The sequence below is a fragment of the Phodopus roborovskii genome, unplaced genomic scaffold, assembly GCF_943737965.1.
Source record: "Phodopus roborovskii unplaced genomic scaffold, PHOROB, whole genome shotgun sequence".
Classification (NCBI taxonomy): Eukaryota; Metazoa; Chordata; class Mammalia; order Rodentia; family Cricetidae; genus Phodopus; species Phodopus roborovskii.
The window spans coordinates 25,209,282-25,237,234 of NW_026126459.1; the positions used below are offsets into that span (position 1 = coordinate 25,209,282).

At 47.6% G+C, this 27,953-nt stretch overlaps 2 protein-coding genes across 10 annotated transcripts; one reads left to right on the plus strand and one right to left on the minus strand.

The window, feature by feature from the left end:
* Positions 1-273: 273 nt before the first annotated feature.
* Csad (cysteine sulfinic acid decarboxylase) lies at positions 274-20,115 on the minus strand. Of its 5 annotated transcripts, none has more exons than XM_051189996.1 (16): positions 19,787-20,115; positions 14,921-14,976; positions 9,487-9,623; positions 9,099-9,225; positions 8,923-9,013; positions 8,511-8,617; positions 7,990-8,105; positions 7,443-7,522; positions 7,096-7,150; positions 3,328-3,444; positions 3,186-3,250; positions 2,826-2,907; positions 2,251-2,450; positions 2,071-2,122; positions 1,863-1,952; positions 274-1,093 (listed from the first exon to the last, which is right to left on the minus strand). In XM_051189996.1, exons 3-16 carry the CDS (start codon positions 9,610-9,612, stop codon positions 920-922), a joined length of 1,482 nt encoding a protein of 493 aa, XP_051045953.1. In that variant the 5' UTR covers positions 9,613-9,623; positions 14,921-14,976; positions 19,787-20,115; the 3' UTR covers positions 274-919. The 5 variants fall into 5 exon arrangements, with proteins under 5 accessions (XP_051045953.1, XP_051045954.1, XP_051045951.1 ...); XM_051189997.1 differs by lacking the exon at positions 19,787-20,115 and adding an exon at positions 19,294-19,398; XM_051189994.1 differs by lacking the exon at positions 14,921-14,976.
* Znf740 (zinc finger protein 740) lies at positions 19,251-27,714 on the plus strand. 5 transcript variants are annotated; one of them, XM_051190012.1, is made up of 8 exons: positions 19,251-19,400; positions 20,217-20,725; positions 20,868-20,944; positions 23,359-23,508; positions 23,848-23,937; positions 24,369-24,492; positions 24,766-24,884; positions 27,037-27,714. In XM_051190012.1, the coding sequence occupies exons 4-8, from the start codon at positions 23,425-23,427 to the stop codon at positions 27,124-27,126; spliced, it is 507 nt and encodes a 168-aa protein (XP_051045969.1). In that variant the 5' UTR covers positions 19,251-19,400; positions 20,217-20,725; positions 20,868-20,944; positions 23,359-23,424; the 3' UTR covers positions 27,127-27,714. The 5 variants fall into 5 exon arrangements, with proteins under 5 accessions (XP_051045969.1, XP_051045970.1, XP_051045968.1 ...); XM_051190013.1 differs by lacking the exon at positions 20,868-20,944 and having other exon boundaries at positions 23,327-23,508; XM_051190011.1 differs by lacking the exon at positions 20,868-20,944.
* The last annotated feature ends 239 nt before the right edge of the window (positions 27,715-27,953 follow it).

Here is a 27,953-nt window from a genome sequence, read left to right on the forward strand (position 1 = left end):
GGCTGATCCCTGTGAGTTCAAGGCCAGCCAGGGCTACTTACTTTTGGAGCTCTGTTTCAAAAACAAAAAACAAATAGGGCTAGCGAGATGGCTCAGTGGTTAAGAGGACTGCCTGATCTTTCAGAGGACCCAGGTTCAATTCCCAGCACCCACATGGCAGATCACACCCAGTTCCAGGGGATCTGACACCCTCACACAGACATACATGCAGGCAAAACACCAATGAACATAAAATAAATGGAAATTAAAAAGAAATAAATACACACCAAAATATAATTGAATGTCAGCTTTATTTTCCTATTTCAAAAGTAAGTAGTATTTTTTGCATAATAAAGTGGAAAAGCACAAAAGGTCCAAGAGGTTTGATTTACAAACTGCCTATTATCCCATCCCAGGGAAAACTGCCAACTTTTGGCACAGTTCCATTCATCAGCATTTCCCTATGTATTTTTTTTTAGCATAACTCAGATACCATGATTATATAAATTCATATCCAGTTTTTTCAATATCATATTAATAGAAATTCTCTGTAAATATAATTTTAATTAAAAGAATATTTCCTTTTTTTTTTTTTTTTTTTTTTTTTTTGCTTGTTTTTTGAGATAAGGCTTTCTCTATACAGCCTTGGCTGTCTCGGAACTTCCTCTGTAGACCAGGCTGGACTTGAATTCAGAGATCCCACTGCCTCTGTTCCTAAGTGCTGGAATTAAAACTGTACTCCACCACACCCAGCTTAATGAAAATATATATCACAAAAACATACTGTAGTGTATTTAAACACCCTCCTAACAGCAAATACTCAGCTAGGAGAGTTAGTGTGAGGAAACACACACAGTCAAGGCCACTGTTTCCTAGAAAGGTTGCTTTTGAGAACCCAAGAGGCTATGCAAAACTTTGGTGAGGTGAGAGAGGGAGCAGCTCACAGGTCCTGGCCCAGACGCTCCAGCTCGCACAGAAGGAAGTCTATATCAGCCTGGGCCAGAGTGGGGTTGGCCACCACCATCCTGAAGAAGTTGGCCAGGGTCCCATGGGGCTGGTAGCCAATCATCATGGAGCCCTTCTTCACCATGCGCTCCTTGAGTGCTGGCGCCACCTGTGGCCAATGGAGGGAGTGCTGGAGCAGCTGTCTGCCTGCCTGGACCACCTGGTCCCAAAAGCTGTCTTCCCACATCCTGCCACCTTCGGTAGCAGACTCACTGCCCACACTCTTTTCCACCACATGTATCCTGAGTGACCATCTCTGTCGTCTTCTTTCTCCCACCGTCTCCTCTCTCCAAGAAAACTGGAGCCAGGAGCATCTCCAACCAGGCTCGTCCCTGATTCCCAGCGCTGCTCCCCCTGGATCTCAAGCCTTAACCCTCAGACACCTTCTCCCCTCTTTTAGCCTGACATAGTTTGACCTGTACTATGTGAAGTGTGGTCACTTAACAAAACACCTTGAACTTCCCAGGAAGGCAGGGCACTGGTGCCTTTCCAGATTGCTAAGGCATCCAGCACTAATCCATTCTTAGGGATAAGGACATAACATATCTCCCTGCCTCTAAGAGCATCACGTCTGGGGTGATCTTTCTGGGTTCTGTCCCCATCTCAGTGGCAAAGCTACTCCTGATCAGTCACACTGACGCCTATGTGCCGCACACTGGTGAGTTCCTCCAATAGCACCCTTCTGTCTCCTTACTTTCCAGAAACCTGTCTTTCTCTCCACCTGCACCCAATGAAAAGAGAAGACAAGAGGGTGCTCTCCTACACCTGCCATCTCAAGAGTGAGGCTGGGTCGTGCTATACCAGGCACAGCCAGCAGAGGGCAGAGACAACCAGTGGCTTAGTTCCCTGAATCAGGTCACCCAGAGGGCAAAGCCTACCTGAGATAGCCTTTTACTGTAATCTGGACTCTCCTTCTTCCCCCGCAGGCTAGGAGGCACAAACCAGAAGCACACATTGACGAACTCAGGCTGAGGGGAGGATGAGCAAGGCATGAGCTGAGGAAGGGCTTGTCCCCCATCTCCACTCCTGGACCTTTATGAGGCCTCATGGGGGGGTGGAGGCATGCAAAGGATCCAGGAGTCCTACCTCCATGATCAACTCAAATCCTTCCCGCTTTTTTATCTCCTCCACCAGGTACCTGGGAATAAAAGGGTAAGAAAGCACACATGGGGGAAAGGCAGGGGCAGGGAAACAGGAGACCCAAGAAGCACCAAGAAGACAATGGAGACTGGAAGAGGACAAGATCTGGGGTCCTTCCACACATACCGGGTGAGAGCAAAGGCCTGGTCGATGCGCCGCTCCAGCCCTTGCCCGCCCTGTGCCTTCCACATGAGCCACAGCTTCAGACAGTCCACACGGCGGCCACACTGCACCACCTTGTCTCCAGTGTCCAGAGCCACATCATAGAATTTGTCCTGCTGGAAGAGGTAGCTGGCCTGGGACCCGTGGCAGCGCTTGAGCAGGTTCTGTGGGGAGGCATCTGTCAGAGGCCTTCTAGCAGTGCTACATGGAGGAGTCTCAACTGAGCCCACCCTTCCTCTCCCTGCAGCTAGGCAGCACCGAGGACAGCTGCCAGCCAACCCTGACTTCTCTCTGGGCTGCTCCCAACATCAGAGCTCTTCCCAAATTCTGCCCAGGATCCCTCTGAGCACAACTACAAGCTAGAAACCCATTCTGCCACAGGAAAACGAGCCACTGGGACCGTGGTTATGGCTATAGGGTTAGGGTGGCCACAGAGACTTGGTTCAGTTGGGAGGGTGAAAGGAGCACATTCAGGCTGGGATTTCTCTGGGTGAGACAGAGAGAAGGATGGCTGGGGTGTGGGAGGAGGGCAGACCCACCGAGGTGTCCCGGAGAAGAAGAGCAGAGCACTGCAGCCCTGCACCGAGAAGCTTGTGAGGGTTCCAGGCCACAGAGTCAGCTCTGGGTGAGACAAAGTAAAGCGGAGTCAGTGGTTCCTCCTCCAACTGCCTAGTAGAACCTTCCTCCCCTCCAGACACCCAGTAAAAGGCCTACCCCTTCCCCAGCAGCCAGAAGAAGTCCCATGCCTGCCTTCCCTCTAATCCTCTATCAATCATCTTTCCAGATCCCACCTCACCCACTCCATTTCCTCAAGCCAGCCCTCCCTAGGCTCCCTAGTTTGTGACATTGTGAGGACCAAAGATTTGAAGGAAGGAATTCGGGGAGGAGACTGTGTGCACCTCTGGATCCCATCCAGGAGATGCCTGTGTGTCCGGGACAGCAGGACGCTCCCACCCCAGGCGGCCTGTGGAGCAGGAGGAACAGCGTGGGTCTTGGCCTCAGTGGAGCCCACCCTACCCCCTCGACCCGAGTCTCACTCACATCCACGTGTAACCATAATCCGTGATGCTGGCAAACATCAGCAATTGCATCCAGGGGGTCAAAGGCCCCTAGCACAGTGGTACCAGAGGTGGCACTGACCAGAAATGGCACAGAACCCTATTGCCAAAAGGTAGAGGAGAAAGAAGCTGCAGTCATCATTAAAGCTGTCGGTAAGCCCTAAGCTCTCTGCACCCCTGTCCCTAACACTGTATCCACCTCCTCTGCAGTCTGCAGGCGGGGACACTAGGAGTCACAGGTACAGCAGAACCTAGGTCTACCTATTTCCATGGTTTGTGTTCTTTCACTTTAATGTTGGGCTGGGGAGACAGCTCAGTCAGTAAAGTACTATCTTGCAAATATGTGGGCCTAAGTTCCATCCCTAGAATCTATGTAAAAAAATAAAACATACACACACACACACACACACACACACACACACACACACACACACACACACACCTTAAGCATAGTGGCATGAGCCAATAAACCCAGCTCTGGGGAAACAAAGATAGTTAGGCCCTGGGGCTTGCTGACCATTCAGCCTAGTTTAACTGGTGAACTCCAGGCAGTAAAAGGTCATCTCAAAAAGCAAGATGGAAGACTCCTGAGGAGCAACACTAGAGGTTGATGTTAGGGTGCCACATACACATCTCTACACATGGAAACCTCTACACATGCATATCGCTACACCTGTACACCTCTACACATGCACACCACTATATGTGCACACCTCTACACCTGTACACCTCTACACATGCACACAACTACACATACACACCACTACATGTGCACACTACACAAGCACGTAATGTATTACTGAAGAGCCAAATACTATTGAAAAGTTCCATACTATAAAAGTTCATACAGACATGAGATTAGTAATAAAAATAACCAACCAAACAAAGAACCACAGAGAAAAGCCCAAGCACAGATGGCTTCACTAATGAATTCTAGCACACATTTAAAAACTAAACACTACGTTGGAAAGACAGCTCAACAGTTAAGAGCACATTAGATGCTCTTCCAGAGGACCCAAATATACATAAAATAAAAATAAAATAAATCTCATAGCAATAAAAGCATTTTGGCTGCTCTTCCATAGGATCCAGGTTCAATTCCCAGGTTCAAGTTCCCACATGACAGCTTGTAACTATCTGTAACTCCAATCTCAGGAGATTCAATGCCCTCTTCTGGCCTCTTTGGGCACCGGCATACACATGGCACATGAATACACATACAGGCAAATCACACATACATATAAAATTAAAAAACAATAAGTATACAGTACCAGTTTACAAATATCTCCTCCCCCAAATCAGAATACACAAAACCAACTAGAACTGGAGATGGAGACAGTTCAGGGCAAGTGCATTTACCTAACATGCCTGAGGCCCTAAGTAGAATCTCCAAGACCAAACAAACGAAAAGCAAACAACAAAACACATTAGCCAACTGTGTGTGTACATAATGGAACATGAACACAAGAATGAAGCCAAGAGGCAGGCATGAGGATGCACACCTTTAATCCTAGCACTTGGGAAGTAGAGGCAGGCAGAGCTCTGTGAATCTGAGGACATGGAGAGTTCAGGGCAGCCAGAATTACATACCGAGACTCTCAAAATACAAAAGAAACTAAGAAAGTAGTCTTCTGTAACCAGGCCTGGTTCTAGCTGATAATCAAAGCTATTTAGGCAGCTGAGGAGGAGTGTCATGTTCAAAACTGGCCGGGGTACAAGGAGAAACCCTGTCTCAAAAAACATCAATCAATTAGTTAATGAATTAAAGCCCCAAAAGAGAGCTCTGGCTCTGGATAGTTCGGTGATGAAGCACTCTCTTGAACCATTCAATGCCCTAGATTCAATCACCAATACTAAACACATACACACAAAAACCAAGTTACAAAGAGTCAAAGACCTGCCAGGTGAGGCACCACACTGCAATTCTGGCACTTGGGATTTAGAGGCAGGGGGATCAGGAGTTCAAGACCAGCCTGGGTTACATGGGACTCTGTCTATAAAAAGAGACCTAAATGTAAGGATTTAAATTATACTGTGTGTAGTGATGCAGGCCTTTAATCTCAGCACTCAAGAGGCAGAGGCAAATGGGTATCTTTAAGTTCAAGGCCAGTGTGATGTGAGTTCCAGGTCATTGAGGGCTACATACTTAAGACACTGTATCAAAAAACAAAAACAGGCCAAGGCGGTGGTGGCACATACCTTTGATCCCAGCAGTAGGGAGGTAGAGACAGGTGGATTTCTGTGAGTTCAAGGCCAGCCTGGTCTACAGAGCAAGTTCCAGGACAGGCTCCAAAGCTACAGAGAAACCTTGACTAAAAAAGCAAAATTAAATAAACAAATAAATAAATATTAAAAAAACAATGAAAGCTAGAGAGATGGTTCAGAGGTTAAGAGCACTGGCAGCTCTTCCAAAGAACCTGGGTACCATTCCTAGCACCCACATGGCAGCTCACAACCATCTACACATGTGGGCAGAACACTGTATGCCTAATAAAGAAAGCTTTAAAAAATGTGAATTATAAGGAACTGGGCTCAGCAGTTATGAGCACACTTCCAGCAGACCTGAGTTTAATCCCAGCACCCACATTGATGACTTATAACTACCTGTAATTCTAGCTCCAGATGATCCAATGCCCCCTTCTGGCCCCCATGGACATGGCACTCACATACACACACACCCACACACAGACACAAAATTAAAAATAAAAATGAACCTTTAAAGTTTTTAAATAATTAAAAGTTTAAGATACTTATGATATAAAAAGAAACTTTGTGCTTTTTGGTTATGTTAGATAGGATATCCTAAGCACAAGGAACCAAGGCAGGGGTGGGGTGGGGTGGGGTGGGGAACAGGATGGCCAGGAGTAATGGTGTTTGCCACCATGTCTGATGATTTGTGTTTGACTCCTGAGCCTTACATGGTGGCAGGAGAGAACTGACTCGCAAAAGGTGTCTTCTGACCCCCACGTGCACGCTGTGACACGTGTACTCAAGAGGCTGAGACAGGAGGATCACTCAAACTACATACTGAGTTCAAAGCCAATGCACGCTGCACAGCAAAAACTTGTCTCTGAAAACAGCAGCGGCAGTGGACAGCAGCTAATCATGTCCATATAGTATATCCACATCCAGGAGCTATTCTAAGCACTCTGCACACTAATTAACTTAATCCCTACAGTGACCTCAAGCAGTGACTTCATTTCACAGAGGAAGAAACTGACCAAACAGACCTGCCATAATTTATCTTAGATACCAATGGATATCGAGTTGTTTTCATTTCATACTTTGCTCCGGCAAATGTCCTCACACACAGAATTCCCTGAGCTTGTGATAACTAACAATTCCCTGAGCAGAGGAACTCTGAATCTGCAGACAGATATACTTAAAACCTGTGCAAGGTACCAAACACACCCCACTTGGAAGTGAGAGAGAACGCCCCCTTGGCTCCCATGGCAGCAATGCTCATCAATGCCTGTGTGTCCTCTGCAGTGTCTCCCTGTACTGACGCTCAGTCCACAGAAACCTTCCACACTATATACGTTTCAGGCGCCTATCACCGTCCCCACAGGGTAGCTTAGGACTCCCTTACAAATTCAGAACCCAACCCACCTACAAGTCTCTGCAGAGTCCCCGACACTAACAGGTGTGGAAGTAAAGGAGAGGCCGAAGGACTATCTCTAGCAGGAAGAACCCAAACCACCTTTCCTGAAGGGATAGTAGAGTCTCCCTGCGACCCAGTGACCTCACTCACCTCAGCCTCAGCCAAACTGATCTGCCTCTCCAGATCCTCAGGGATCATTCTCCCTCTGAAAAAGGAAACTGAGTGAGTGGAGAAAGGGCAGGTACTCTAGACCAGGAGAGGTCACCTGACAGAGCTGGGTAAGGGAAGAGCAACACAGGGGCCAAGGTACAGGCTGAGACCTCAGAGCACAGGGTGGGGATGCTGGTGGGCACTGAGAAGCAGGAACAGCAACTCTGAAAGAATTGTAGACAGGAGAGGTGCACCAGGGGTAAGGGCCTGAGGCCAGAGCATTTTGGTAAGTAGGTGACACACTGTGCCAAGCTGGGTCAGGGCCATGTCGGCAGAAGGACCTTCACCTCTCATCAGCCTTGACCACTCGGACACTGTCAGTGCCAAGTCCCAGAAAAGCAGCTCCCTTACTGATGGAGTAGTGACACTGTGGAAGAATGCAGAGGGCAAGTTAGCATGACCTGGGCTGAGGTCCAGAAGGTGCTAAGGATGGGGAGGGCAGAGGCTGATAAAAGCCGTGTGAGCTGCACCTGATGGGACCCTGTGGCCAGAGCTTTCAAGTGTTCATGTGAAGGGATTATGTTGGATCTGAGTTAAGTAGACTGAGAGCTGGTGGGGCCTGAGACTGCATTTCTAGTAACTTCCCAGCTGATATCAGTGCTGCTGGACGGTGCACTATCCTCACAAGTGGAACCGGTGTCCACTGTGCTTGTCTTACACTAACTCCAGAATGGCAAAGTGAGTATACACACACATTTGGCTTCCTTGGAAGGAAGCACACCCCCTACAGGGCAGGGGAGGAGCTCCTGTAGGAAGGAGACTCGTAGGGTCTCTGTCTGAGCTGGCTGAAGATCAGACTCAGGATGGAGGGTTAGGCCTGTGACTCTTCCCTACCTCCTTTGATGTGAAAAGGGCCAAGGGTGGCAGTGCCCGGAGGCCTCTTTGCTTGCAGTCTGGGTAGCGCTGATAGCGGGCCAGGTTCATGGCATACATGTTTGAGATGGAACCACCTGTCATAGGGAGGGGGTGGTAGCAAGAGGGAGATGTGGTGAGTCAAGATTAGAGTTTCCTTCCCCTGATTTTTCCACTCAGAACTGATTAGAGAAGCAGGCATCACATTAGCTCCCAAGCCATGAATTTTCAGGATTCACAAATAGCACAGGGACCAGAACAGCCCCAGGATCAGAAGACATCGCAATACACCCTGAGCTGCATGGGGGTCACTTTCCCCACGAGAGCCTCCAGAACATTCTGGCCAACACCAGGACAAAGGGGACGAGGAAGCCTATCCATGGGCCAGGCCAGTGGAAACAGAGGAAACAGCTGTTGCCCTCCACACTAGCTCCACAGAATAAGAGAAAGTACAGGCAGTGGTCCCCTTACAAAGACCTAAGGGCAGCCCCCTTGTCACATACCAGGACAGAAGACCCCATCCCCAGAGTTCCAGCCCACCAGGGCACGGAGTTTCTTCAGCACCTCCTCTTCCATGAGTACGAACACAGGGGCAATCTCGTATGTATACCTGCCAGGGAACATCCGTGGAAAGGCGGGGGTGAGTCAGAGGGCACGGTGAGGTAAGGGTCCCAAGAGAGGAATCGGTGGGTGTCAAAGAACCAAAGAGGTCACACGAGAAAACAGTGGGGTCAGGAGGCAAGGGGAGGTTGGGGGACAGAAGCCCAAAGGACAGACAAGACGGAAAATATTCTGTCAAGACGCATTTGTAGAAAACAGTGGCAGGGGGCAGAAGCCATTCTCCTCTCCTACCCAGATGACTCCTCCCCAGCAAACCCAAGTCCTTTGTAGACAGAAGGGCCCTAGATGGCTCACTGGCTGGTGTTGAGGCTTTCTGTGATGATGCGCCCAGCCAGAGCATGGGGGTCTAACCCTGAGAAGAGCTGGTTGAAGAACCGGGGGTGACCTGGAGAAGGGGGAGCAGGCAGGGGTCTCAGGGTGGAGCTGGGCACTGGGGCCAGGAACCCCTCCCACCAGGTTCCCAGGCACACCAGTCTTGACACTGTAGTGAATCACAGCCCGGCAGAGCTCCAGGATCCGCTCCTGAGACTCGCCCTGACTCTGCAGCTCCAAATCCAGCAGCTGTTTGAGCTCTTCGGGCTCCTTCCATTCACAGACCTAGGAGGAGTGGCAGAGATGCAGATATCTTAGACTGTGGCCAAGATCCAGCCATAACGTAACAGAAATGAGGCATCACCAACTTGAAATCAAAATAGGTCAAGAATGTTTTCTTTAACAAGTATACACAAAGCAAGAGGAAATGAAGAACGTAGATCCAAAGTGTGGATCTTGAGGCATACAAGAGGCATGAATGATCTCATTGGGATCACGTGTTTACAGGATGACGACGGGCAGGAGGAAGAAGGACAAAGGACCCACCTTCTCTGAGGCACTGGTCCCTTTCCGAATGGCTTCATCTATAACAATTCCAAACACATCCCGCAGCAAGGTCTCCACAGCCACCGGATCCCCATCCAGGGCAGTGAGTGGTTTTGAGGCAGCCATCAGGATGAAATCTGCAAACAGAGTGGAACCCTTCCTCATTCAGCCTATGTGCCACACTAAGACCCAACAAGCAAGACCTTCTACCTGGTAAGGGGCCTGAGGGCCTAGCTAAGTACAGATGAGGGCAGGGGGCAGCTTCCAAGGAGAAAGCCAGTGGCAGCTAGAAGGAAGGCAAAGGCAACTGATACTAAGTAAGCAGGATCAGTGGCCACAGTCTACCTAGGGCAGATACATGACACTTACCTTTCTGCTCAGGTCTGTGTTTAGATGAGCTGGTGACAAGCCACACAATGAACTTTTCAGAATAATAGGACAAAGAAAGCAGAGGGAATAGGGTAAAGCCAGCCGTCACATGGCCATGGCATACTCTCATGACCCTTGCCCGAAAGAGAACTTTTACAGATTTGGGACAGGGACAGCTGGTTAAGTTCCCTGAATAATCATTAGCTGACAGAAGGGTGGGGGCATGAGCAGGTGGCACATTCATTTCAGGGAGTTGAGAAGGGATTCCCACTGTGACTCTAAGCTCCCAGGGAATGGGGGAAGACTGGAGGAAGGCAAGGGCACAGAGGCCCAGGAAAGTCCAGGAAGAGCCTGAGATGCGCAGGTTAAGCCATTCTACCTCTAAGGCTTTGCGAAATTATCCTAGTTTCTCCTAATTTTCTTCTCTCTCTCTCTCTCTCTCTCTCTCTCTCTCTCTCTCTCTCTCTCTCTCTCTCTCTCCCTCTCCCTTCCCTCCTCTCCCCCTCCCTCTGGAGACAAGGTTTCTCTGCATAGCCCTTGCTGTCCTAGAACTCATTCTATAGATGAGACCGGGAGAAAGCACCTGCCTCTGCCTTGTGAGTGCTGGGATTAAATGCATGCACTACCACCACACGGCTAATTTTCTTTTTCATCTTCTTTTTAAGGCTGCATGTATCCTAGGCTGATCTCCAACTTGATATGTGGCCAACAATAATTTTGAACTCATCTTCCTGCATCTACCTCTCAAGGGCTGAGATGAGCAAGGAATGAGCCACCATACCCAGTTTATGTCATCCTGGGACTCAGACCAAGGGCTTTGTATATGCTAGGCAAGCACTATACCAACTGAGTTACACCCATGCCCTAGCATCCCCTCTCCCCCTTATCTTCAGATGGAGCCTTAGACATAGCCCAGGCTTAAAACCCAAATCTTCCTGCTTCAGCTTCCAAGTACTGTGACTAACAGGCTTCTGTTATCAAGCCTCCTCTGTCCTGACTTCTGAAGTCCTCTCCCAGGAGGCCACGCTGAGGAAGCACTGTGTCACACAAGCATGATATCTTGACATCCATGCTAGGAATGCTGGAGGACATGCAACAACAATACCCCAAGGCCTGATGGATCCTGACCCTAAGTATGCTCAGAATTCAGAAAGAAATCCCAGGAGGCTGAAGTCTGGGAAGATCTGCAATGGAATTGAAGCTGAGACTTGTGTCTGGGTAGGAGAAACAGAGCAGGTAAAGAGCAGGTGAAAAGCACTTGAGATAGAAGGAAGAAGGCCATAAGTGAACATGGGGATGAGCAAAGCCAACACTGGCTAGCGGGGATGCGGGAGCAAAGGTGAGTGGATTATGGCAAGTCTCAAGCATCAACCAGACCCAGGAATCTCATTTTACCCTGCAGAAAATGCAGTGACTAAAGGACGTAAATTGATGCTGACAGCTAGTTGTACTGGTTCAAGTTTGCAAACACAACTGGAAGCAGAGGCAGGAGGATCATGGCAAGTTCCAGGCCAGTTAGCACTGCACACAAGGACAAAACAAAAACCATAGAACTGGAACGGGAAAGATAAGCTGGCACACAGCTTTGATCCCAGCACTTGGGAGGCAGAGGCAGATCTCTGTGAGTTTAAGGCCAGCTTGATCTACAGAGCTAGTTCCAGAACAGTCAGGGCTACACAGAGAAACCCTGTCTCAAAAAACAAAACAAAACACACATACACACACACACACACACACACACACACACACACACATTTAAAAAATTATTTTTTAAAAATTGATGCTTTCAGCTGGATGTGTGTGGGCCCAGTACTCCAACCCCAGTGCTTAGGAAGTTGAGACAGCAAGATCACTATGAGTTTGAGGCCAGCCAAAACTACACAGAAAGCCCCTGTGGAAAGATAGAAAGGAAGGGAGGGGGGGTAGAAGGGGAAGAATGGAAGGAAGGAAGGAAGGAAGGAAGGAAGGAAGGAAGGAAGGAAGCAGGCAGGCAAGCAAGCAAGCTAGTTAGCTGTGTGGTGATCTATGTCTTAACCTTAGCACCTGAGAGGCAGAGGTCCGCCTGGTCTACAAATCGAGTTCCAGGACAGCCAGAGCTGTTACACAAAGAAACCCTGTCTCAAAAAATGAGGAAATGAGGGGGTTGGGGAGAATGAATGAGAATAAAAACGATGCTCAGGATAGGCCAGGGGCCAGCCACACCAAGTCCTGTCACTCCCTGGGTTACGCGGATTCTGACAACGTCCCCACTGAAGGAAGTGGAAGGAGCAAAGGTGACATGCACTTTTGTACTTGGGTGACTGGAACAAACATGAAGGGAGAAACCCGAATGAAAGTGAGGAAGAGACTTCCAGGAAGTATCCATCCAAATGGAGGTTTCCTCTGACTAGAACGGGTAGGAGGGGAGCACCAACACTGAGGTTTGCAGAACCCCAGGAGAGGGCACGTGGATCGGGAACACAGCTGCCTTCCCGAGTGTGACTGTTCAAATATAATCTACTGTCAGCATTCACCAGGTCTCATATGAGCATTCACTGGGCATTCACTGGGTCAGGGGAAGGGGGACACTAGCTAGGACACAGGCAAAGAGAGGATCAGGTCTTCACAGGCACTCTGCCAGCTCCCCCACTGGGACAGTAGCAAACATGGAGTACAAAGGTCAAGAGACCAATTAGACAAGCAAACTGGGTGAACCACATTTTAAAAAGGGAACTGAGTTTCAGAGTATTTACTGCACATAATCCTTCTATGTGATGTTATATTATTTATGATTTATTAAAACTTGCCTGAGGGTACAGAAAGCAAAGCCAGCCACACCAGTTATCTATAGAAGCCAGGCAGTAGTGGTACACATCTTTAATACCACCACTTGGGAGGTAGAGGCAGTCAGATCTCTGTTAGTTCAAGACCACACTGAGCTACACAAATTGATCCAGTGTTAAGAGAAACAACTCACAAAGATGATCTCAGCACTTGGAATCACAGGCCTTTAATCCCAGCACTAGAAAGGTATTACAAAAGATATGAACAAGGTCTTTAGAAGTCAGTCTCAGGAGTCTCTGGATACTTTGAGGAAAGCATAGCAATCTGTGTGAATTTGAAGAGCAGTGAAGTCAGGAGCAGTTTGAGGATCAACACTTTATCTGAGCTGAGGTAGAGGTAAGAGCTAGTGGCCTGGCTGCTTTGCTTTTCTGACCCTCACTCAGCTTGAAGCTTGAATCCCAATATCAGTCTCTAGGTCTTTTATTTTTCTACATATTGCTTTTTCTCCACAATTAAAATATGGGTAATCTTACATTAGTACATACAGAGTTTCTTATTGTTCTTTAATATAACAGTTTCATGGAGATACATTTTACATAACCACAGAATACATCCCTTTATCCAGGGGTTTTAGTATTGCCACATATTTGAGGAAGCACCGACACTACCTAACTCTAGAACCTTTTCCTCATCCCAGGGATAAACTCATGGTCAGGCACTGGTTCCTCCCACCCAAATCTCCGGCAACTTCAAATCCCACTTTCCATCTCTACAGATTTGCCATGCTGTGCAGGTCACTTTAAAAGAAGCAAACAATATGTGGGGTTTTGTGACTGGCGTCTTTTACTTAGCAAACTGTCTTAAAGATTGTAGCATGAGCCAGTATTTCCTCCTTTTCATGACTGGTTCATACTCTTTGTAGGTACATTATGTACTTCATCTGACCATTTATAAGTTCCTAAATATTTCAGTCATTGCTGCCATTCGGCTACGATGAATAATGCTGCTATGAACGTTTGTGTACAAGTTTTTGTGTGGGCCTGTGTTTTCAGTTCCCTAGGACATACTTGGTGGAAAACTTCTGAGTCACATGCTAACTCTAGGTTTAACCTTTTGAGGAATTGCCAAATTGTTTTCAAAAATAGCTGCCCATTGACAGTTTCCACTATTAACGTATAAGGACACCAGTTTTTCCACCTTTGCAGAGACTTGTCACTGTCTGTCTTTTTTACTATAACCATATGCATGTTTGATAGGGGCCAACATTCATAAAACTTGTAGCAATGTACGAAAATGCTGGATCAGCAAGATGGCTTAAAAAGTTAAAGGTGCTTGCCACCAAGCCTGACCACCTGAATTTGATCCATGGACCCCACTTGATAGATGCAGAGAATCTGCAGAGGTCATCCTTTGACCTACACACACACACACACACACACACACACACACACACACACACACACACACACACACACACTAAATAAGTAAACATAGATTTTAAAAATTATTTAGAGGGCCACTAAGACAGCTACAGATGCTTGCCACCAAGTCTGATGATCTGAATTTGATGCCAGGAGTCCAAATGGTGGAAGGAAAGGACTGACTTGCAGAAGTTCTCTGACCTCCACCTGTGTGCCCCCAAAAATATATAGACACGCACACAGGTATACTCACTGAGCAAGTAAGTATAATTAAGAACTACATTTTTTAAATGTCTTAGTAAATGTCCAGGCTCTTAGCTTCAGCAAAACAGATTGACACACAACTTTTTAAGTTGAAGAATAAAAACTTTTGAAATTGAGGTGAGCCAGATGGTGGTAGTGCACACCTTTAATACCAGCACTGGGGAGGCAGATGCAAGCAGGTCTCTGTGAGTTCAATACCAACCTGGTCTACAAATGGAGTTCCAGGACAGGCTCCAAAACTACACAGAGAAACTGTCTCAAAAAACCAAAAAGACAGGAGACAGAAATGAATGCACCCTTTAGTCAACATGCTCAGTACTCAGCTAGCCCTCATCTATCTCAAACCAGGGAATGGTACCACCCACAATTGACAGGGTCCTATATCAATTAACAATCAAGGTAACACATCACAGACACATCCACAGGCCAATATGCTTTACACAATTCCTCAGAGGAGACTCTGCTATTCTAGGTTATATCAAGTTGACAAAGCCAACCAGCAGAACAGCACCCCTGAATTAAAAAAAAAAAAAAAAAATTATACAACAATCTCATCTTACTTATTCCATTAAAATAAGAAAAGATTGAGACAGGTCTGAGTATGGCAATGTGTATACCTTTACAGATCTTTGTAAGTTCAAGGCCAGCCTGGGCTTCATGATGAGACACTGTCCTAAAAAAATAAATAAATAAAGATGATGATGATGATAAAAAACTGTTAAGGAGGGGCTCAGGAAGTAGTTTTGTGATAGGCAACGCCCTCAGTTCAATCCCTAACACCACAAAACAAAAACAAAAAATTCCAAAGTATATACATTATCAGGCTCAAGGAATATCCCTTGTATATCATTCTATTTCCCAACTTCTTTATTCACTATCATCAAAGATCTAAGAGATGGCAAAGGGAACTAGACAGCTTGTTTCTATTATGCAACCCATGCTGGCTCTAGAAAGAATGGGTTCAGCTTGTTCAGCAAACATTGACTGACTGTCTACTTCTGCCGCTTGGCTGGCACTGCCCCAGGGACTATGTTTGTCCTTTGGGTTCCAGCTAGCAGCCAGCAAAGGAACCCATCATGCAGACTGAAGGCGAAATCATGTAATGGAGTGTCACAGGCACTCACACAGAAAGGCAGGACTGTGCAGTCTGGACAACTGGCCAGTCAAGACTTCCAGGTGAAAGCACAGATGATGTCCTTTGGGTGATGGTGGTGGGGACACACACTCATCAGGAATCATCAGAGCACTGTTTGCTTAAGTGATGGAGTAAGCCTGAGAGAGGCTGAATTAGGCACACTACACCAGAGGATGCCTGAGGGCAAAGAGATCTGGACAGTTAGCTACCTCCAAAAGTCCTTTTAAATAGGAAGTTAAACAACTGGAACCTTCATGATGGCACAGCAGTTAAGAACCTTTGCTCTCAAGCCTGTGAGTTCTTCCATCCCTGGACCTATACAGTAGAAGGGGAGAACTGACTCTCAAAACTGACCTCTGGCTTGGCACACCTTTAATCCCAGCATTTGGGAGGCAAGGACATGTGGATCTCTGTGTGTTCCTGGCCAACCTGGTCTACAAAGTGAATTCCAGGACAGGCTCCAAAGCTACTCACAGAAACCCTGTCTTGAAAAACAAAAACAAGAGAGGAAGAGAGGAAGGAAGTCTCCCTCCCCCCAAAAAAGGAGCTGTAGATTGGAGATATAGCTGTGTTAATAACAATTACTGTTCTTCGAACTCCAGATCCACCTGCCTCTGCCTCCTTCAGCAAATCCTACCGGCCTGCGCCACCAGGACCGGCAACAATTATTGTTCTTATAGAGATTTGGTTCCCAGCATAGAACCATCTATAACTCCAGTTCAAGGGGTCCCAACAGCCTCTTCTGGCCTCTCAGGGCACTGCACACAAGTGATGCCCATAAATACATTTACACAAAACATTTATTCACAATCAAATACTATGTCTAAAATGCAAGAAAATAGTTACCTAAGGATGTCCACTATTGAATTATTCCTGTTTTTTTTGTTGTTGTTTGTTTCTTCCCCAACACAGGGTACCATAAAGCCTGGCCTCAAACTCACTATGTAGCTGAGGATGACCCTGAAGTTCTGATCCTCCTGCTGAAGGGACTTTGCCAGCTCAAGCATGGCAAATATGGCTCTGGCAGGCCTTGACCTTCTCTCTCATTCCCTCTGCCTTGCTAAAATCTTAACAGTATATTCCTGAAGCTAGCCACCAAGGACCATTCCCTTATTTGGCCACTTCCTCCTCCTGGCTGACTACCAAGGTTCAGCTATCAAAGTATTGAAGTCTAGCAATCAAGAGCCCCCTTTGTCTCACCTGATGAACATGCTCAATTAAAATTAAACACCACATCCTAACATGCTCCCCTCTTTTTTCCCTAATTTTTCAGATAGGGTTACTCTGTGTAGCTTTGGTTATCTTGGATAACCTCTGTAGACCAGGATGGCCTCAAACTCAGAGATTCCCCTTTCTGGGATTAACCTCCCGAGTGCTGGGGTCAAAGGTGTGAGCTGCCATCATCACCTGGCAGCCTTGAATGGTTTTTGTTTTTTGACTTGAGACAGTCTCACCATGCTGTTCAGGCTTCTGACTCTCTAGGCTCAAGTGATTCTCTTTCTTCAACCTCTCAGGCAGCTGGGGCTATAGGTGTGTATCGTCTCACACAGCTTTTGTCATGAAACAATTCTTAAAACATGAACTCACTCAGATGTCAAACATGCACCCTCTGCTGGGTTGGTAACCGAACACTCAGGGTTGAGGCATAAGGAACTTAGGAGACTCTGGAGTTGGCATGAGCTACAGATTAAGGTCCTATCTCAAAAACAGGAAGTAAAATATACCGTATGGCTCATTACAGGTGATCTAAACATGCACTGGGTGAAGAAATATTTGTATGAACTCAGAAAAAGTGTCTCATGGTACAGAGTTCACCAAACTGGTAAGGCCTAGGTTGCGGTGGATAGTAGTAGAGAGTTCAGTAGCTGACAGCTTCTCCAGCATGTGCCAGGCCAGATTCCATCTATCCCCAGCACCAAATATACAACAGGGGTTGGAGAGATGGCTCAGCAGTTTAGAGCAATGGCTGCTCTTCCAGAGGACCTGGATTCAATTCACATCCACACATGATATATCACAACAGTCTGTCACTCCAGGTGGCTCATCAAATGTCTCGAATGCTGGTTTCTAGTATCCTACGCCCTCTTCTGGCCTCTAAGGACACCAGGCACTCAAGTGGTACACAGACATACAGGTAGGCAAAACATACATAGAAAAAAACTTTTAAATATATAATCATAACAATAATAAGGATGATTATCTTCTAGAAAAAAATAACCATTTTTAAATATTTTTGTATTCTGTAGACTGGCAATGGATAAGCTTTGACACTGGGTATTGTTGGCTGGTAGAACTTGCTATGTGGACCAGGCTGGCCTTGAGCTCACAGAGATCCACCTGTTCTGCCTTCCAGGTGCTAGCATGAAAGGTGTTTGTCACACTTCCTTACTTTAATTTTTAAAAACTTATTTATTTATTGTTTGTGCTTGAATTTGTCTGTTCAGGTTGAAGATCTTGTGCACACTTGGAGGTCAGAAGAAGGAACTGTATGTCCTGCCTACCACTATGGCTAGTCCTCTAGAAGCTGGGTCTCTCTTGCCACCTGCAGCTCCAATTCTCTGTTAGGTTGGAAACCAGCAAGATCCAGGGTCCTCCAGTCTCTACCCTCCTCAGAGCTGGGTTTACAGCCATATTCCCATGAGGCCAGGTTTGTTACTTGGTTAACAGGATCCAAGATTTCCTCAAGATTTCCCAGCAAACATTCTCCAGAGCCTTAATTTGTTAAAAAACAAACTAACAAAAAAACAACAACAAAATCATTCCTGGTGACATTTCTCTCCGTTTTATGTCAATTTTAGGACGATCCTAAGAGGACATGGACATTACTTAAATGGGTCTAAAATGAGCAGGTCTGTCTGTGGTTAGGAAGCCTTATCTTTTTTTTCATTATAAACTTTGTTTTCCCTTCGATAGTGCCTTGCAGTCTCTTAAACTCACCAGTGAGCAGCAGACAGAATAGAAACTAGCACTTAAGTGAAATTCACATTTCCTTCTGCTAATTGTACACTTCGAGTATTCCATCTTTTAGCAGGACCCTTCTCTAATACTAAAGTGCTCAAGGATGGGCTCAATGTTCCCCTTGTCAGATGTAGTTTGGCCCAGGGAGCAACATGCATGTCTAAGTCTCCCACAAGACTAGTCCACCGAAGGGAAAAAGAAGGCTTTTCCCGCAACGAAACCTAGACTAGATCACCTAGGATAGGGAGGCGAGAAACTAACAAGTATGGCTCGGGGCACAAGGTTGCACGACCGGAGCAGGACTGCTTTGGATATTTCGGGAACGTCTCCCAGACTCAAACTCGGATTGTGGTTGAGTGTGTACCGCAGGAGTGAGCAATCATTGACCTCCTCTCCCAGCCAACCTCACAGACTGCTGCAGGTCTGCGCCGGAGAGCGCAAACACAAAGCTGACCAAGTGAAATGAAAAAGATCAGGAGTACAAACTGTTCTAGTGTCTACCTGGGGCTCCGGACTTAGGAGCGACAGGAGAGAGAAGCAGCTCTTCCGGGAGCCAACCAGTTCACCTAGCGAACCTTTTCAAAGAACGCTCAGCCCCTGCGGACTCGCGGACAGAGCCCTGATGTCTACCCTCAGTCAAAATGGCGGCCACGGCGTCTATGCGAACGGCGCACGCGCGGCCCTTCGCACCACCCTCCTCCGGTCCTGCGACCGCCACCCCTCCCACTCGCCAGCTGCAGCACTCTACGCGTCCCCAGCCTCACCCCTTTTTGGCGGCCCCCCTCCTGTCCAGGCTGCCGAGCCCGGAAGTGGATGTGGCCGCTTAGCATAGAAGACGAGGGGGAGGGAGAAGTGCTTCCGGGGAAACGGGCCCCGGGTTGGTGTTTGTAAACTTGCCTCGGTCCCGGCGCGGGCAGCGGCGGCCGCGGACTTGGCACCGGGTGCTTGGGGCCTGGAGGAGGCGCCGCGCGGCGGAGGAGACGGCGAGAGGCCGCGCCTGGCAGGTAGGCGCGCGCCGCGGGGAGGCAGCGTCGAGCAGGCAGGCGGGCGGCGGCGCCTAGGCAGCTCGCAGGCCGTGGGGCCCCGCGCGCGCGAAGGGGGAGGGGAGCGCAGCGGAGGAGGGGCGCGCGGCGAAGGGAGGGAAGAAGGGGGCCGCGAGGGGAGGGCCGCCCCCGCCCCGCCCCGCTTCCCCCCTCCCCGCCGCCGCCGGGGTGAGGGGGCTCGCTGGGAGGGGACGCGGGCACGAGCAGGAGCGCGCAGGTCGCGCGCGGCTCGGCGGTCCCGGGCTCTACTCCGGGTCCGCGCGCTGCGGCTGCTCGTAGAGAGCATGCTCGCCCTCCACCTCCAGCCCTAGCCCCAGCTCCAGCTCCTCCGCAGCGAATTTACGTACCTTCGGGCAGACTCGGAGTAACGCTCACCTGTGGGCACTGCCAGTCGGCCCGGCTCAACGGTGGCCCCCGAGCTTCCCTCCAGCACGGTCGTGCCAGCGTCTGTGGAGTGCCAGCTTTGCAGGCCGGCCCACTCCGCACAAAAGCCCCAGAGGGCCTCCGCCCCCTTCTTCCGCTCCTAAGATGGCAAATCGGAGCACTTACTCTGTTGGCAGGTTCTCTTTATAAGAGACCCAACTTACTTATACTCCTGTTGGCTGCTCCTCTTGGCCCAGAAGGCCAGTTTCTTCTACTGACCTAGAAACAAAGCTCTTGACTCATGTCCTCCTTTTGAGCTTCAGAACACGCAGCAAATTAAGTTGAGAGAGTGTCACTCGTCGTATGGCCTTAGGATGTTACACTTAAAGGCTTCATCTCCCTTTCTGGTTTCAGGTTCCTGGAGCAGACCTAGAACTTCACCAAGAAAATTCACCTGGGAAACCAAGACTGATAGACTTTCATTCCTTCAGACAATAGGCAGAAGTCAGAGACCTCAGATTTTTGCAATACCTGTTTTCCCTTTGGAGGACACTAAATTCTTTGAGAAGACAAAGACAGTTCAATATGGCAACTGAACTCAAAGAACAGGAAGGAGCCATTACTGTGATTTGGTGACAGTTCTTCAAACAACTTAAGGAAAGCTGGATAAAGAACTTCTGAACTTTTGGGTTCGTTAGGTGAAAAACCAGCATGGCTCAGGTAAAAAGTTCACTCTAGAGTCCTCCTTCAAGATCATTCACTGGGAAGCCTGTTTGCAATGTCACTCTTGAATTCTGCCTTAGTCAACAGTATTGACCATCCCCAGTGAGCCGAGCTCTGTATTAAACACCAGGGGGAGATCTAGAGGAAGGAAAGGAGACAGGCCTCCCTGCCTTCAGGGAGCTTCCAGTCAAATGAAGGAGGTAGGCTATATACCACATCACAGGCACTGATGGGCCATTGGCAAAGCACCTTGTACTCAGGGTACTTCTGGTACGTGGAGTATTTGGGCATAAGGGAGTGAGTAGTCTGGTGAATGCTTCATTTGTTTTTCTTTTTCAACAGGAATTTTATTGAGCTCCTGTTCCATGCAAGGCATTGTGCTTGGAATACAAAGATGAATAAGATTGTCCTTGTCCCCAGTAAGCTTCCAGGCTAGTTGGGGGGAGGGGAAGGGATGGAAAGACAGTCTATTACTTATTTTTATATTCACAATGCCTTGCATAAAGGGCTGGCTGATAGCAGAACCTCTCCATCTGTTGATTTAAAGGTGTTTGCAATGATAGAAGGATGATGCTGCAAAGTGGAACTTCTGCCTGGATGGGAAAAAGAAAATGACTTTTGAAGGATGCATAGGATTTTGCTAGATAAATAAGCAGAGAAGGGCATTCAGACAGAGGTTTAGAGGCTGGGAAGATGTGATGAGGTTCAGGGTACGACAGGTGGTTAGATAGTTAGGGGGCAAAGGGTTAAATGGGACATCATTGGAGACACAGGGTTCATAATGATAGATGGGGGAGTTTGTTTTCTGGAGAAGTCAGCAGAGTGTGGCCCAAGGGCATTTTGTGCCTTCCTGAGGAATTAGATGTTATTCTCTAGTGAGTAGGAACTGTATAAAGAATGTTAGACAGCAGAGTAATGTCTTCAGAAGATAGTTGTTACTTTGAAGATGGGAGATTGGAAGGACAAGATGGCCAGAGGGACTTACTGCTATAGTCTTCTGAGTGGAAAGCTGCATGCTTCTCTGAGCTTTCTTTGAGGACACCTCCTGTACCAGTCTCACAAGGATGGCAGCCTGATTGTGGTAGGATTGGCTCTCTTCCAAGAGCTGCATCGTGAACAGCTACCTCCAGGGCAGAGTAGAGCTTTTGGATTTCATGTTTCTTTGTCTATGTGCAGCTAGGTTAACAGCGTGGTGTTGACTGTTCTGCTAAAGCATTTTACATCAGTCTCTCGACCCTGTGAGGGTAGCCATTCTATTCTGACAGGCATTTCACATTTGAAGAAAGCAAGGCTTCAAATGTAGAGACTTGCCCAGAATTACACAACCCAAACAGCAGAGCTAAGATTTTTAACTTTGGACTATCTTGAGTAGGAAAAGTGTATGTTCTGGAGTACTAGTTTAATAAAGTCAGTTCAAGGACTGTGGTGGTAAAAAGGGGTTATTTTTTAAAGCACCCTTGTTTAATGTTTATTAGCTTTATGTAGAGCACACATAAATGAAACAAATTGGAGTGCAAGTGTGGTGGCACATGCTTTTAATCCCAGCACTTGGAAGGCAGAGGCAGGTGCATCTCGGAGTTCAAGGCCAACCTGGTCTGCAAATTAAGTTTCAGGACAGCCAGGGTTACACAAAGAAACTCTGTCTAGAAAAAACAAAATAGGGCCTGGAGAGATGGCTCAGGAGTTAAGAGCACTGGCTGCTCTTCCAGAGGATCTGGGTTCAATTCCCAGCACCCACATAGCAGCTCACAACTATCTGTAACTCCAGTTCCAGGGGATCCAACACCCTCACGCAGATAGATCTGCAGGCAAAACACCAAATGCATGGCCTAAGTGGTAAAAAGAAACTATATATTCAACTCCAGAATTCAGGTGTTTTTCTGTTTGCTGTGACTGACATCACTTCAGAATTTAAAAATCTAAAGTGAAAAACAACCTGATAGAAAATGAGTTGGCACCAGCAAGGTCTACCCATTTGAAAGTGGCTTTGAATCTCAGCACTATTGGGGGTCATGTTGCTTAGCTGTTAAAAGCACTCCTGCTCTTCCAGAGGACCCCAATTCAGGTCCCAGTACTCACATCAGCCAGCTCACAGCTAACTTCAACTCTAGGGTTCTGACACCCCCTTCTGGTCTCCTTGGCCACCTGCCCACATGTGGTACATGCATGTGTTCATACACACACATAAAAATAGTAATAAACAAAATCTCTGTCCCTTCTCTTTCACCACTCCCTTCCCCCAATAAAACCTTCCAAGTAAAAATAAATGAATCAATAAAATTTTAAAAACTAACAGAGTGGTCAGCAGGATGGTTCAGCAGATGAAGGAAACTGCTGTCAACCTGACAACCTGAATTAGCTCCCCAGAAGCCACATGGTGGAGGGAGAGGACCAACTCCTACAAGTACTGCTCTGACCTCCACTGTGATGCTGGCATGAGCACACACAAATAAATAGATAGGTAAATAATAAAAATAAAAGAATTTGGAAGGAGGACATTGCTAGAACGCTTCAACATCTGTGAGTCAGACAGACAAACCTCATACCTACAGTTAAAGCTCAGAAATGCCTTAGGTAATATGTAGCCACACACACTATTTGGTGCAGTAACCACAAGTACTAACTCTGTGTTTCATTGCTGCAGGATGCAAAGGGGGCATTAGTTCTTGGTGAGATGGAAAGGACTTGAAGGAAGCAAGGCTTGACAGTGAGGGAGTTATTCCCTGGAGAGAATTTTGTTGCTGAGTGTAAATTGGTAGATGTGTTGAGGATAGTGGCTTGTTTTTGTCCTGCCCTGCCAGGTGACCTGACACCTCATCTCCTTTCAACTTAGGCAAGTCTTCTGGCTTGTGAAGGCCTAGCAGGTGTGAGTTTGGTTCCCACTGCAGCCAGCAAGAAGATGATGCTGAGCCAGATTGCCAGCAAGCAAGCCGAAAATGGCGAGCGGGCAGGTAGCCCTGACGTGCTGAGATGCTCGAGTCAGGTACAGCACTGGAGTCCTTTGTGGTACTTGGGGGTCAGGTTGCCAGAGCTCCCTGCCAAGAGGCACCAACTGCAATTCCTTCCCGCTTTGTTTTGGTGTTCTGTTTAGGGAAGTGTGGAACTGGGGTCCAGGTGGGAAAGAATGAGTGTGGGTGTTTGGAGAGCTAAGGAAGGTGCTTGTACCTACAAACGCCTAGACCAGGAAAAGCGAAGAGGAAGTGGATTGAGGAGAGGAAGCAGGTGGTTTGCTCTCCTTTATAAACTATCAAGAAACAGCGTTTGGTTTCTCATCTTGTGTTCTGAGACAGACTGTAAGTTTAGATTTGCTTTGTCTTCAAAGGGCCACCGAAAAGACAGTGATAAATCCCGGAACCGCAAAGATGATGACAGCTTGGCTGAGGCTTCTCATTCAAAAAAGACTGTTAAAAAGGCAGGTAATGGGGTCAGCCCCAGACTCATGCAGTTTGGTAATGGGGTCACCTCCTTTTCTTATCATGGTGACTCATGTTTTCCCCCTAGTGAGTTTGTGCCCTGATTGAATCCAGGGTCACTGACAGTTGCTGTCCACCCTTGCTGACCATTCTTGGTACAGGTGGAGATGGATTGTGATGTGTGCTCTTGTAGCAGAGCAGGCCAATCCCAGCTTACTCATCCTGAGTGTTAGCTGGTGCTAGCAGCTGTCTCACCCAGTCCATCTTCCTCCCCTCCTGGCTCTTAGCCTAAGGGATATAACAGGAGACAGCACCTTTCACGGTATCAGAGAGGTTCTTGGCCAGCGGCTCGAATTGGACCCATAGTAGAATAGTCTCTAGGAAGAGGGCAGAGAGATACCTCCATGACATGCCTGATTGTTGCCCCCAGGTGGTGGTAGTGGAACAAAATGGCTCTTTTCAAGTAAAGATTCCCAAAAATTTTATTTGTGAACACTGCTTTGGAGCTTTTAGGAGCAGTTACCACCTCAAGAGGCACATCCTTATCCACACAGGTAAGTCTCTTATCTGTATTAAAGTTTGTGTTCATATGAGGAGAATAGCCTGTAGCTTGTATTCCAGCCAGGTTTGTTTTCTAGGAAAGCATTAGAAATGGAGGCAGAGGATTAGATGAATGATGCAGAGGGATTGCATGGCTTGTGGTTTGCTATCAGTGAGACCACCATTTACATGTTTATGATCACTAAGGTGTCTGGAAGGCTACTGGAATGTATAGTCCCTACCATAAATTTGTCTTGGTACTCACTTCTTTTTTGCCTCTGGGCCAGGTGAGAAACCGTTTGAGTGTGATGTATGTGATATGCGTTTCATCCAGAAGTACCACCTTGAACGCCACAAGCGTGTACATAGTGGTGAAAAGCCTTACCAGTGCGAACGATGTCATCAGGTAAGGTTTGCCTACCATCCACCCTGGAACAGCAACACATATAAATTTTTCCTTCTCCAAGAAGTAGGGCCAGAAGCTTGGCAGTGGTGGTGTATGCCTTTAGTCCCAGCACTTGGGAGGCAGAGGCAGGAGGATCTCTGAGTTCGAGGCCAACCCGGTGGTCTACAAAGCTACACAGAGAAGCTCTGTCTCCAATAATGGGGGGGGGGACAACACGAGAGGACGACACGAGAGAGACACACACACACACACACACACACACACACACACGACAATGGTGAAGGGCCAGTCTTTTCCTGGCTAACAGAGGGGCCTCCACAATACAGTTAGCACCTCAGAAAGAGGCGCATCTCTGGCCTTATGAGGCTAACCATGGGGAGTGCTTGTTAGAATGTCATATTATCATTTATTTTTATTTGGTTTGGTTTAGATGTTTTTGTTTTCATTTTGTTTTGTTTTCCCTCAAACAGGGTCTCACTACATAGCTCTGGCTGTCCTGGAACTCACTATGTAGACCAGGCTGGCCTCAAACTCATAGAGATCTGCCTAATAATATCATTTCTTGAGTTCCTATTTTATGCCAGGTACTGTGCTGGGCATATTTTGACCTCATTATCTCCTTAGGGTAGCTCTGTTGTCCTCATTTCACATAATGGGGAAATTGAAGTTCAGGAAGTTAACTTTCCCCACACGGTAAGTAAAAGTACAGTAGATATTTAGTCCAAATTCAAAGCATCTGCACTGTGGAGGAAGCAATGTCATCTCTGCCCGGGGGGTCCGGTATCTGATCTGATAAGAATGTAAGTGTGAAGACCAGGCAAGACAAGAAAGGAAATGAGAAGTGATAGCAACTGACATTTCCTGGATGCTCTGTTCTCTCTTAACACTGAAGTCCACAATTACAGAGAATCTTTAGAATGCTAGGATGAGAGCTGCTACTGATGGTGATGGCATGTGGCCCTAACCCATTGTCCAAGAGGCATCTTCTACTGCCATAGAAAGTTTGAGTCCAGACTGCACAGTGTGAGCTTTTGTCACAAAGCCAAAACACTAGAATGCAACGCCATGAGGGACCTGAGTTTGGTAGCACACGTCATAATCCTAGCACTCAGGAGAAGCAGAACAAGAGGATCACAAGTCTAGGCCAGCCTCAGTTAAGCAGCAAAGCCTGTCTCAAAGAAATATAAGGTTTTCCACCCTGTCCTTGGGCCCAAAAAGTGTACACACCTTAAGATAAATATGTCATGAGAAGCTAGTGGTGTGCATCTCAGTGGTGAGTCTTGCCAAGTATGTCTTCCCCTTGGGGTTGATCACCATTCTGACAAATGAAAATTTGATGGAAGCAGCTACACTGTGTTGGATGCTGTAACCTGGTCCTTCAGATAAACACAGGTTTGGGGCTATTAGGTAATTTGCTTATTGTCACATGACTAAATGACAGAACCAGCATTCCAAGCCCAGGCCCTCTGCTCCAGCACTGGCTTGTTAACATTTAGTATTGTGTACATAGTATAGCACAAGTGTGGCGGTCAGAGGAGCTCCTTCTATTATGTTGGTTCTAGAAGTCAAACTCAGGTCATCAGGCTTGGCAGCAAGGGCCTTTACCTGATGAGCCATCTCATCATCCTCCCCACCTCCCCTTTTTTGAGATGGGGTCTTAGGTAGTCCACACTGGCTTCCAACTTTATGTGTAACCAAGGATGACCTTGAATGTTTGGTCTTCCTGCCTTCAGCTCCCAAGTACTGGAATCAAAGGTGTGCACCACCATGCCCAGTTTATAGGGTATTGAGTATCAAATCTGGGGCTTCGTGTGTACAACAAAAGCAGTCTACCAGCTGAGCTGCATCCCTGGCCCCTACAACCAGCATTGGTTCTTGTTTGTTTGAGACAGGGTCTGTCTACATAGCCTTGGCTGTCCTAAAGCTCACTATGTAGACCAGGCTAGACTCAGACTCACAGAGATCCATCTGCTTCTCTGCCTCCTGAGTTCTGAGATTAAGGGCATGTACCACCATACCCAGCAGCATAGATGTTCCTACTGTGCAGATGCTGAGGGGACAAGAACATAGCACAGCCTTCTCTTCGAGGAAGGAACCTACTAACAGGCAACTAAATTTCTCTTGGAGCTTACTCCTCTCACTCTCTTCACAGTGTTTTTCTCGGACAGACCGACTACTCAGACACAAACGGATGTGCCAAGGATGCCAGTCCAAGACATCTGATGGTCAGTTTTCTCTATAGACACGGGAGCCCTAGGTGGTGGGAGTGATGAGAGGAGTCCACCCAAGAGCACGCCCCTCTGCTCTGTTGGCCCCACCACCGCTCCCTCTGAACCTGTCCCCCTTCCTGGAGGAGTGGCCCCAGGTGAGCAGAAGAGAGAGCATCAGAGGACAGCAGCTCCAGAGCCTCAGCTCTGTAAATAGTCTGTGACTATGCGTATCTCGGGAAAGTTCCTACGGCATTCCTGGGCAGGGGAGCTGGTCCCTGGACCCTTAGCTGAGGTCATAGGTGGGGACTCAAAGGTACAGGACCAAGACTCAAGTGTTCCCACAACCTTGGACTGGAACTGGCAGCTGAAACAAAAAGGACTGAGGAGGGGCATTTATTTGTTCTGCTCTTGTTTTTGTTTATCCAAAAGCAATTACAGCAGGTAAACAGAGGACACAGGTAATCTGGAGATGCAAAGTCCTTTTAAGCAAAGCAAGGACTGTGGCTGGTCCAGCCATTTTTTGTTACCGTAGGCCTTTGGTGTTCCACATCCCTGCTTGGGCTGGCAGCTCAGCTTACTCGGACTTCTTAAACACTGTGAGGACAAAAGGAGAAACATGGGGGGGGGGGGCGATGGGGTTGGACAAGAAGAGTGGGCATACCTTTTTATCTCCTCACGAAGAGCAGTGTTGTGCCCATGGGTGCTCTCGTGGTTTACACAACACCTTTGTCAGATGGGGTCAGCTCAAGTGCCTTTTGGAGGAAACTTGGGTGGGGTAGCCCGTGCAGCTCTTTTTTCTGGGCAGTTGGTCTTGGTTATAGTTTGTGGCTACCTCACTGTCCTTGACTCCAAAAACCAG